At 29.7% G+C, this 12,916-nt stretch overlaps 1 protein-coding gene across 1 annotated transcript; it reads right to left on the bottom strand.

Annotated features, from left to right (window-relative positions):
* Positions 1-7,513: 7,513 nt before the first annotated feature.
* LOC113404636 (peptidoglycan-recognition protein LB-like) lies at positions 7,514-10,855 on the bottom strand. The gene is made up of 4 exons (XM_026645584.2): positions 10,754-10,855; positions 9,634-9,868; positions 8,920-9,038; positions 7,514-7,853 (listed from the first exon to the last, which is right to left on the bottom strand). Exons 1-4 carry the CDS (start codon positions 10,827-10,829, stop codon positions 7,621-7,623), a joined length of 663 nt encoding a protein of 220 aa, XP_026501369.2. The 5' UTR covers positions 10,830-10,855; the 3' UTR covers positions 7,514-7,620.
* Positions 10,856-12,916: the final 2,061 nt, after the last annotated feature.

Genomic DNA, 12,916 nt, shown 5'->3' with positions numbered 1-12,916 from the left:
TAAAATTAATTATGATTCTGCGTAAACTACAAATTGAAACCGACTTTACCACATAATTGCATAGCGTTCGTATACAAATTGGATTTTAAATTATTCGAGACAATTGTCATTTTAAGCTCATTTAGGTGAAACAATGTCGTCTCCCTCTTTCGAAGGATAAAACAAATATGAAAAAAAGGGATAAATGAGTTTTTATTTAAATATTCGCTAAAAAATGTTTATAAGTTCAGCTGTCAGTCGTATACAAAATAAAATATTATTCATGTTATTAAACTTACAGAATACTTAATTTCAAAATTATATACTATATTTTAAACTAAAAAATGGCCCTAAAATATTGAGATAAATCAAATTGCAGACGAACAAAACTAATGATTTGTAGTTTTGTATGTATGTATGTATAAAGTAGAGCTTCCAACATCTTGTTATATGTATAATTTCGTCTGCTAAATTATTACAAAATTCGCAAGAACTTAACCAAATATAATTGCAATTATTTAATTAAGAATATACTTATTTATATATTTAATGCGTATTCGTGGCCGCTATATGATTGTCTTTATATAAAAATATGTATATTGTATTGAATTAAGGCTTTTATTGTCCGTGCTTTAATGTTTAATTCCAAATATTTGTGATTGTTATACGCTTAAGTAACTATAAATTTAACGGTTAGTACGACGGTGTGACACAGGCCTACGTCCAGACAAGCGAAGCTTTATATATATATAAATATTATATATATTTATCGTGAACGTGTTACAAACACACTGGTGTCAAATTTGAATGTATCTATTTAATTAGAATATAAATACCTACTATATTGAATGTTTTAAATAAATGTTTGTATGTGATAAACATTTTTAATAATTCGCACTTGTTATTTAAGAAAATTATATTTACTGATGTTTGTGTAATGTACAGTGATAGACATTTCAATAGTTTTCTTTTAATCTTTTGTATTAAAACAAAACTGTAGGTACGTTTATTACTTATTATAATAATCTAAATTGAAACCTGTGAATCTCCTATCATACAAATATTATTATTATTATGTCCTGATTTCATTGTCGTGAGTTGTCGAGGAATGTTTGAGAAGTTTCGGGAATATTTGGGTGCTCATCAACACCGACAGTGACAGACCAGTGTGTAATGTGATTTCAATTGATTGAGTAAAGAGAACTGTTGTCTTTTCAAAACTCGTTGGACATTCCTCGAAAAATAGCGGGGTATTTAATAATAATATTATGACAAACACTTTGGCTCATTTAGTAATAAATATAAATGTCTAAATTCTCAAAAGTTTTTTCATATACTGTTAAATATTTTATTTATTAAAAAATACAACAATACTCACAATTTTAATTCTTCTCTTGGTTAATTTTTTTTTGTCAAACGCATTTTTGAAAAAGATTATCTATGCACAAAAATATGCCTTGTTGGTATTTTTGAACGATTTTACGTAATTATTTGTTATTTGATATACTATCTTTGTATGCATTAATCGGGGTTTGTCGATTAATTTTTGAAATATTCGGAATTAAAGAAAAAATCATGTAACAAACACTATTTTATTTTATGTAATCTTATAACACGATTCTAATTTTAAAAATAATGACCACAAATAATGTTACTCCCTAAACACTATAAAAATTTTATAATTAATTTGTATTTTAGTCGTATAATACTTTTTGATTGTTTTTTTTACTCGTTATAGTAATTGTTTTCCTTATTGTACAATCTTTTCCGCTATTTAATGTTGGCCGGAAGTTTGTGTTTACAACTAAACAACTGACCAATGACACTTCAGTTGTGTTGTCCTTCCGCAAATCTACGTGAAGAAATATTTAAATAAATATAATATATATGATCTTATATTGTTTTTATGAATACGATTACATTTATATTGTCTATAACACACATACGATAACGTTACTCACACATCCATCTAAAACTGTTGGTAAGTAGCAAAGACTATGTAGTACTCTTGACTTTCATTCCAATATAAAATAACTTTTGAGAATTGACATAAATAAATAAGATGTTATATTTTGATTGACTTCGTAAATAGATAGCAGACTTTATGTCAATACATACCTGTCTCTATGTGTCTATGTGTAAGTAACACTGAGATATTGTAAGTGTAATTGTATAATGGATAGCTGGAACGATTTGTAATAAACGACTATTTTTGTGAAATCATCTAATCATTAAAATATCCATTCCATTGAATCTGTGGTTTTGTTATGCCTCTAACTCTAGTTGGTTTAATATACAAGTAAGTATGTATCATCATTACATAGTATAAAACAAAGTCGCTTACTGCTGTCTCTACCTACGTATGCTTAGATCTTTAAAATTACACAGCGAATTTTGATGCGGTTCTTTTTAAGAGATAGATTGATAGATAGTACATGTACAATATAATAAAGAAACACTGATAATTTTAGAGGTTTCTAAAGTGATGTCGTAAATAAACACATTTTTTGCGCTTACATTGCAAACGCTGACTGAAACTTACAAGATAGATTAAAATAATGTACTACATTATTGTATATCTTAAAAAGGTCTTCAAAAAAGGTAAGGTAATGGTACATGTCTATCTCTTAGGGATAAGCTGGGGCGGGTTGCTAGTTAAATATAAGTAGCACATAGAAAAACCTATTTTTTTTAACATATCTTGATTTATATAAAATCGCGAAAACAATCAAGTTTTATCCGTTTTTAAGTTAAAAAAAATGTGTTATTTATTCTGGATAATACAGGAATTCAAACGAGATTAAGCTTATTATGTTTAATATAATTGAGCACATGCATGTGTCAAAACACAAATGGATTCTTTATTCCATAAATATCATACTGAGATGTCTCTGCCAATCTGTTTCGGACTCTTACTGAGAACATCTTAATAGAAAAATTCAATCACTTTCTATTGGCCCTAACTGAGGCTTTTAACCAAAACCTCGGTCTTATAATTAGTTACTAAACCAAGCAGCCAATAATATAATATTCAAATATTACCTAAACATAGGTGATCTCTATATTCTATCACTGTCTGTCTAAACACAGGGCGATGGAACCGTAACCCGAGACGCTTAGGGAGAGTTCTGGCTCAAGACTAGCTTTATCTATTTTCCGAGCCAAGAATTTAAATTATAAACACCCTCATTTTTTAAGCACCAGGATCCTTTTTGATAATTTTTTAATAGAAAAATCCAATAAATTCAATTTAAAACAAATTCAGTATAAAACACTTCCGCGAATAGATTTCCGCCGTTTGGACGCTTAAAACTTTTAAACTAAGCAACGGATTATAATGCAGTTTTTATCAACAGAGTGTTTAAAGAGGAAGGTTTATAAGTATAATACATGCATATTATAGTTTGCCTAAGTCAGTTCAGTTGAATAGGTAAAGTCAGTTGAATAAGTAAAATTATTGCATTTGGAGCAAAATGTATATAATATTAAAAAAATATTGAAACCCAAGACACGGGCACAACTATCCGTGTAGAAACTATAAATTAAACAATAAATGGTCAGTGAATACCACTCCAAATCCATTTTCATTATGCTGTACAATGAAATTCTTCTAACTTCATAAGTAGGAAGATTAAGTTAAGTTGTACATTTCCTTATAATATGACCTTAATTTTAAGACTGTCGGTTTGGAAGAATCACAATTTTTTTTAAAAAGAATCGAATGATTTTGACTAAAATCTTCGGTTGAAGGTTTATAATTAAGCTATAAACCTAAAACTCGTTTTATCACAATTTTTAAGGGAAAAGTGATATAGAAATAAAACCCTATTTTTTCACAAACAAGTTCAACTATACAATTGCATATGGCTACTTTTTAATCCGAAAAAATGCACGAAAACAAAAATCACAGATAAAAATGTAAACGTATTAAAATATATTTGAATAATTATAACTAATAGTCGGTACATATTACATGTTAATATTCAAGATAAGTATATATATTATATAATTAAAGTCATTTAAGATAAATGCTATTTCAATTAAAATATGTATTAATCGCTTTTATTATAATATGAAATCTAAAATAATTTTAATTATCTTAGGTACTTTCCTCACGAGATAAGCGAATAAGTGACTCCATCTGAATTATAAAACAAGATTGATTAAGATGTAAGTTTATAAACAATACTATACGTTCAATCACCTACTTTATTGGTGAGTCACTTGTGTGTCGTCAGCATTAAGAAAGTGAAATCCCCTTTATTTTAAACATTTTTTTATAATAAATATAACAGACAACGAAGTTTTGTCAATTACTAAGGAGGAGTTATTTTAATATGTCCTAACTTTGGACGCTTGGACTTTGATAATGTCTATGTTTAAGGCTCTTAAACTTTTTTAATTACATAGAATAGTAGATTGCGCTTTTTTTTATATTAGAGGAGGCAAACGAGGCTCATCTGATGGAAAGTGACTACCATCACCCATGGACATCTGCAACACCGGGGGGCTTGCAGGTGCGTTGCCGGCCTTTCAGGAAAGAGTACGCTCTTTACAAATTCATTTTCTCATATTTAACCCACACAATAACGGACATTATTTTATTTAGAAAGCATTTTTATATAATAATATAAGGTTAGTAGTTAGTACATTATTTTTATTTATAAAATGAACATAGGAACGTACAGAATAAAAGTGGCCATACAGTTACTCAATAGAAATAATAATAAATATAATTAAAAAAAGCCGAAATAAATATATGGAATTATTATTATAATAATATATAGCAATAAAATATGTATAGATATCTATCTATACTTATAAAATAACATGTCCTGACTAACTGATTCAACATCGCCCAGCGTAAACTATTAAAGTTAGGTCCATGAAATTTGGTAAATAGGAGCGTTATATTGAGTAGACACACTCACTAAGGAACGAATTTTGGGAATTCTAGCCGGCGGCGAAGTCCGCCATGCAATTTGCCGTCACGGCATACGATTCGGTCCAATAATTCTTTCACATCAGTGATCTATCATTCCTTCCGCTTAACATTTTTTTAATTTTATAATTATACCCCAAAAGCAATTATAAGAATTATATAAGTAATTAAAAAAAACTTGAATCACCGATAATTATAATACAGTATAGCAAGGATTACTTTAGTACATGTCTGGTTCACAAAAATTATGATATCGGTTGACGAGCTTTAAGTTATATAGCCTGTATCATGTCGCAATAAACGGGTTGTCTAACGTAATAATAAATAATAGTTATTCAAATGTGTTATGTAGTGTCCGAGATTAGTGCAGTCAGCTATAAAAACATAAGTTTATAATCAAATTCATATTGTAAAGGCAGCAGAAACTCGGTCCGCTTGCATAACAATACTACGAAACCGATTGTATTGATATATTTATAGATATTTAACATAGAGACTTTCAATAGCATAAACATATAAATCAAGGGATTTACGAAAGAATAAATTTCACGTGGAAATAATCCTCTAAAACACTTAAAATATCTCTAAATAGTATAAAACAAGGTCGCTATTCGCGCCTGTTCAAATCATTTCTGTTTATCAGCTTGCTTGGTAACCATGCAACGCATTTTGATACGATTTTCATTATTATTTAAAGAATGTGTACGTTATTACATAGCACCGAAGAAAAAATCAGTTAGATAAATTAGTCCATATCCAGGTGTAGGACAATATGATTTATATATTATCCGTCTGCCTATGAGATTGCATACCCTTATTTTAAAGTTTAATTAGCAGCAGCAGTGTTAACATTAGCAACTGTGCCTCAGAGAGCATTTAAAAAAGGTTCCGCGGAACACATGATGTACTAATCGCGATCCCACTGGATTGAGTTTAAAAGATACAGAGTGCACTTGCGTTTGAGAACTATACTAACTAACATGTCCCGCGCAGTCTAGAGACATCATCATACTCGTAAACATTATTTTAATTAACTTACCATTAAACTATACTATGGTAACGACACTAAAATATACATCTAATAAACTTACAAATAAAAAATGATCAGTATTCTACAACATGTTTCGAATTCCGGTTAGTTTTTTAAATTGGATTTTTTATGACATTTAAATATAACCTATGATATTTCATAATGATTGATAAATATTGATGGACGTTCTATTAATATTTTTTAATATATTCAATTTTTCATAAACGTATTATATATAGAGTTTATTTGCGATACCTTCTTTTGTTACAGCGAGAAATTTCTTGCACAAAACAAGAATACTAAAGAGACCAGAGAAAAAGACAAACAATCCTTTAAATCTTTATTGCAATCTTATTGACTACCTTTTAAGGTTGAATTTACAAAAGCAAAAACTTGTACAACTGAGTTTAATTTGAACTGACACATCGCGATCTGAATACTATATTTGTAATGTTAAAATAAACTTTCGCTTTCCAGTGAATTTAATTAGAAAATTTGTTCATGAAAATCCTTGTTCTCATCTACGTCATAAAAGAAAAAATTATAACGTCAAAAAAGTCAATAAAGAACAAAATTTGATGCTTCTAGAACAATCGGCTTAACCCGTTGTGCGTTTTCAGTCAGTCAGTCAGTATTAAAGTTTTATTAAGTAGATTGCTGGCAACTCTTAAACATGTTTTCGAACTGTTGGTGAAATAAAACTCGTGGTTAGGGATTTTTTATTTATTTATAATAACAACAATCAATATGAAAACATAATAGATTTTTCTTTTTTTTAATAGTATTTTAATGGCGCCCTTAACTTAAACAATGTAACTAATTTACTTTGTACAATAGTCACGTCACAATAAATTATTACATTTTAACATAAATAATGTTTAATTCATTATGTGATATAGGAACAGAATAATGAGGTCAAATAAATTCTTATGCTAGAAAAAAAATATACACTTCCTTTCTTATTGGAACGAAGTTCTTTAACACGACTTACAATAGAGTGAACTGGCAGAAAGCGTCACGTAAAGAAAATGCTTTATGGTTTAGGTGACATTTTACCCTCTCTCTCTATCTCTCTTTTTTTATAAAACCGTATAGAACAGAAAGAGACAGAGATATTTTATTTAAACTTATGTTTTTAATTTACACGAGATTTTAATAACAAAAAATATTTATTGTCTTTTATTATTCTAGTTATTTTTAAACGTTGTTAGTTTATTTCATTGCATCTGTTATTTAAAACATAATATAGCATAATATAGCGAAAGCAACTTCGTTCCGACCGGTTGTCCCACGACACCTGCGTTTTTTTAGTATTTTACCTTATGCCTATATAAATAAAAAAAAATAGTGATTTTTAGATAACATAAAAACATTCTTAACATGGTCTTAGCAAACAGTAATAAATTAAATAGAGATTTCGATTTAATGTTTTATTTAATAACGTACTAAGTAATTTTTTTTAAATATATTTTTTTAAATATTTAAAAATGTAATAGTTTTTGTATTTCTTATGCTAAGTGTAGGTAGAGATTTTTTTTCTTTAGCATTATTTTCAATGGTTTTGAGTATTACACGTCTTTGATATGGCTAAAAGATAATATATTAAAAAAAATGAATGAATAAAAACAAGACAAAATGAAAAGAAAAAATTAGAATATATAGTTCCTTGTTATCTAGATCCTGACTGTTCAAATACCTTCATTAAATCGTTCTCGGAAGATGGGAATGGTGAGTAATGATTCCAGTTCTGGATTTCTTCGAACAAAGCATTTCCAGGGCAATCAGTGTCTCTAACTTGCCTGTGCCCAACTAACTTGTAGTCGTTTTTAATGTAACCCATTTCCACTCCAGCTGCGATCAACGCTTGTGCTGTTTTTAATTGTTGAGTCGGTGGAATTGAATCTAAAATGAATATAAATTTAAAATAAAATGATGTGCAACTTAGTCCACAATATTTAATATCTATAAATATTTGTATGCTGAGCAATATCTCTTCTTTTAAAAATAAAGTTTAGATAACGTAAATCGAAAAAAAACATGTCACAGAAATCTAAGAATTTCCTTTAAATACGATCACGAGATATATTTCATTGTAAACAAATTGAGCACTAAAATCTCCATCAAAAAGAATTAACTCCCCTCGTTCTCTAGTTAACATCCATTGTTCTATTCACTGAGCAAAATCAGCTCAATAGTACTCATTACAGACGAAAGAAGCAAAAACTTTTTGCGTTGGTATCGTTTTATTCAAACATTACATGTACTTACGGTCACATTCTACATTTAATTTTTTCCACTCATTTTTAATTTCAAATATCGATAATCGAATTCGTTTGTAGAAAAAGTCAAAATTAATGGTCAGAAAGGTAAATAACGTATTCAAAAATTGACGGATTAGATTGAATAATTTATACGAAAACGAAGTCCGAAATCATACCGACCATTATTGTCGAATCCATTCATATAAAATCACAAAATACGTTGACGCATTTAGTTGTCATGACTTCTAACATTTAGCTTCAGTAAATAAGTGATAATACGTCGTCATGATTATGTAATTAAATCTTTCTGTCACTCTATGTTAATGACTAAAGTATTGTTTGATAAAATGTAGGTATATTATACATTTCCATTCTATCTATAAGAACGAAATAATTCATAAATGATGTTGAATGATGCGCCGTCAATAAGATGAATCAGTGAACCGTGAAGCAGTCAAAGAACAGCAATTAGACAATCGACAAATTACAAAGACTAATTATGTTCCAGTGAATAATTCCAATTGTGCTCGTTACGACAAATAGTTTTCATATGCGAGAGTTTAATTTTTACCAAGTTACTTATTGCAATAAATAAGAAAATTTTCATTTATATTGAAGAAGCAATTTTATATCGTATCGTATATTTATGTGATTACAAAATTTATAAGCATGGTAAAGTGGTGACTGCACGATAACTCTATACTTACTTGACCAATCTCCAATCAGACATATTCCAATGCTAACGTTGTTGAAATGCAGAGCATGTGCACCCAAGACATCCCATCCTCTACCCTCATACGCCACACCGTCTCCGCCTACGGCAAAACTGGAAAATATTTTTAAAATATTTAGATTAGATATTGACGATGATGTTCCGTCGGATTTCGGCCAAGATAGTCATGATCAAGAGAAAATTGCGAAGAATATATTAAAGTGTAAAAGTGTGCGCGCAAACAGAAGTGTTTCTCATAGTCTAATGGAATAGTAAACCTAACACTAGTGGAAAGCGATGGGTCTCAACTAGTTTTTGAGGCACGACAGTCTAAACACTGCTTCGTAGACATGAAAATCTCAGCAGGCGCTGAGAATTTCTCGATCGAAAAACCTAATAATATTTTGGAACAGCCAGGTGTTGATATCCAGTCTTTGGATTACTCAAAATTGATGTTTTTTACTGAGTGGATAGATTCCACTCGAGAAGGATTCTATTTAAATTTAAACGAAACATCCAGCACTAAATAATATGGATGGTTTTAGTCAAAGCCAGGCAAATCGGTTTAGATATGAACAAGATATGCTGCTGGTAGTAGAATAACTTATGAGAGACTAATACCTTTCCAAGCGGGTAGCATACAAATCAATCACAAGTAAGTAAAATAATAAATAAAATAACTTTCTATAAGATGTGATTTTTTTCTCACTTGTATCCAATGTCCCACCAATGTCTGTCATCCATGTGGAAGTTCTGCATTACCCTCATAGATTGACAGCATTGTCTGTTATCACGGCACACTGGTGGTATATTCGAGTGATGGATCACTACGAATGGCACAGGCATAGATAATGGTAACTTTTCCTTAGCTGGTCGCGCTTGCCACTGTGCTCGTGTTGTAAAGGGAAAGTCGTATATTTGCACTTCGTTCCCTATAAGATTCTCTGAAATTAAAAATAAAACACTTGGTCATGTGACAACGTTTGTTCGACGTAAAAAAATACGAAATGAATTATAGTACATTTATTTAAGCTGCGTCTCGCGACCCCGACAGCGTCAAAATCGCATAATTTATACGTTTATATACAAATCAGAGCCTCAAATTACATAATCATCGGGTTCCACTGAACCTGTTTAGTCGTAAGGATCTTAGAACGAGTCCGGCAGTAACAGGGTTACTACCAGGCACATTTTACTCGTTTATAAATAAAATGGAATAAATCTTGTCTAGACTCACGTAGTTTTCGTTTCCGAGTACGGTTCTGATACACAAAGTACAATATGAAGTGTCATAGTGTCACCGGATACTGATCCGGTTTGTTAACAAGCAAACAGACTTATTTATAATTTATATTGCAACTCCACCTGTGTACTACGTAACGTTTATGTATTGATATATTAGTAATGGGAGTTCACCTTATTCTGGTTTTATAATTATATATACGGCTTTTGTTGTCGTTGCAAAAAATAAACCAGTTTGTTGAAATAAAAAATCCAAAGTTTTTAATATATAGTTGGTGTAGTTTTGATGTAACCAAACAAATAATTTAACTTTTGAAATATAATCAAATTAAGTCTGGTACCCATTCGTATACAACTAGTATACTCCTCTCGAATTATTCAAATCAAAATGCCGATTAAATAAATATTATGGAAGTCAAGTTTTTTTCCTTACGATACAAATGATAGATAAAAATATTGTCATATTTTGAAATTTATTATGTTGGCAGACGAGACGGAAATAACTACCCTACTAGACGATTAATATTTTTCTAACAAATAACGTAAAATTATGTATTTTAATATGAAACTATGAAATAATTACTCACTTGTAAACATAGTAGGCGCTCCAACAACAGCTGCCAATCCCTGTGAGCTCAGCATTAGTGCGAGAAGGAACAACATCTGGTAACTGATACTGATACCGTAATCTAAAATTATTTCACGAATTAAAAACGTAAATTGTTTTTGTTTAATTCATATCAAGTATAACGTACGATATGAATTTCTGATATTTTGTTTTATAAAAGATTATCTCGATATAGATACTCGACCGTTATCAGGTATAAACTTATCAACGTCAACATGGTTTTATTTTATTCATAAATTTTCAACACTAGAAAATACCTACATGTATACTTTTAACGATATTTGATATCGGTCATTTAGAATTCAGTTGCACTATTAAAACAGTTTAATTAATTTGTATAATTATTACGAACGTATGAAATTATCCACCCATTCTATTTTTACACGTGTCACAAACATTAGTTATTTTAATTAGATGACACGTTTCTTTTTGATCGATTGTTTTATGAATAAATATTAATATAAATGCATAATTAACATCTAAATTGGTAAAATCATTGAATAAAAATGTAAAATATGAATACTAATAATAAATTATAATAATTATGGGACTCATTGTTCTATAAAGAAATAACTCGTGAAAAATGTTCCATTTAAAAAATGCTACAAATATGTAGATGTTTTTAAATAAGTAATATGTTGTTCTAAAAATATATTATTAACACTTGTGCCATAGCAATTTATAAATAAAAAAGAAAGAAATAAATATGGTATTTAAAAATGTATCGATACACACCTTTATATAAGAACTGGGAGAAAAAAATCAAAAATAAATCTGAGAAAGGAATAATTTAAATTGTCAATTCGAATAACAAAAACAAATAAACACTAGCAATGTCGCAGACGAAGAAACGAGTTTGAGCAAAAGTTTGTTTTAAACTACCGGTCCATGCTTTGGCAGTAGAGACCGTATTATACAAATTATATTCTGAGGTAGGTATGTATATAGTCATCTGTTCGCGTAGGTTAATCCCCGCTGTTTAATAAAAAGTAAGAAAAATAACTATTATAATTAAACATTAATTTATAAAATTGATTGAATGAATGATCTAAATTGTAATTGTCGGATATGACACCCATGATTAAACTGGGATCTTACTAGCTGGTCTTCCCCACTTCATCCGCTTGAAATAAGATTTTGATATATTCATTCATATTCGATTATAGTTGGTGCTAATGTAAATTATCCAGGAACCCATACAAATACACAAAAAAATCATCGTAATCGATCGAACCGTTTTGGAGTTGAGTTACACACGTGCAAAAGTTTTTAATGTATTCAGTTACAAACGATACGACACTTCGCTCGGTTAATAAGATTTAACCTTATTGGTCGACCTCATATCAAGGTACTTTTGCTATTATACCTGGTTTTATGCAACTTAGTTTAAAATTTTAACAACAATATAAATTATATTGGACGAGATTTAAAAGTCTTAATATTTCTTTCTTCATTTCATTTCGACCGTATCTTTACTTTTACAGTACACAATAAGTGTTTCTTTTGCTATTTGGGTTCAGTGTTTGCGTTCTTAGAAACGAACCTAAAGTCCATATCGTCATTCAAATTAAGCTTTCATAAAATATGGTATATATCTAAGAATATGAGTACCGTGTTACTGTATGAATTTAACTATGTACTGTATATTTTTAGCTATATATTTTTCTGCGATTCATTGACATAAAGTAATAGCCTGAAATATCCCACTACTGGGCAAAACTCTCTCGTTTCGTTGGCGCTTATTCCACAAAAATAGTTTATTAACATGGGTTCACACATATGTTAGATTTTATGCAACGCATGCAAGTTTCGTCACTGAGTATTTCTTCATCGCCAAGCACGAATTGAATTGCCCGCTATCATGGCCACTTCACTTAAAAATCACATGTTCTAACTACTTAGCCATCTCTGTATATTTGTCGGTGTGTCGTACAGTAATTATCACTTGTCGACTCGGTTGTACTACATAACTAGTTCGGTTCAAAACTTATTACATATAAAACAGACCGCGGCATTCGAACCTTTGTTTGCTTTTATAATTATGATACTCGATAGTCATCTTGGAAATTTGTTATAAGTCGTGTTTAAATCGCAGTTAGCATGTAATCCTAGCTCATTGATT

Source organism: Vanessa tameamea, chromosome 21, assembly GCF_037043105.1.
Source record: "Vanessa tameamea isolate UH-Manoa-2023 chromosome 21, ilVanTame1 primary haplotype, whole genome shotgun sequence".
NCBI lineage: Eukaryota > Metazoa > Arthropoda > Insecta > Lepidoptera > Nymphalidae > Vanessa > Vanessa tameamea.
The sequence above is the reverse complement of the archived record's forward strand: the minus strand, read 5'-3'. Positions and strand labels throughout refer to the sequence as shown.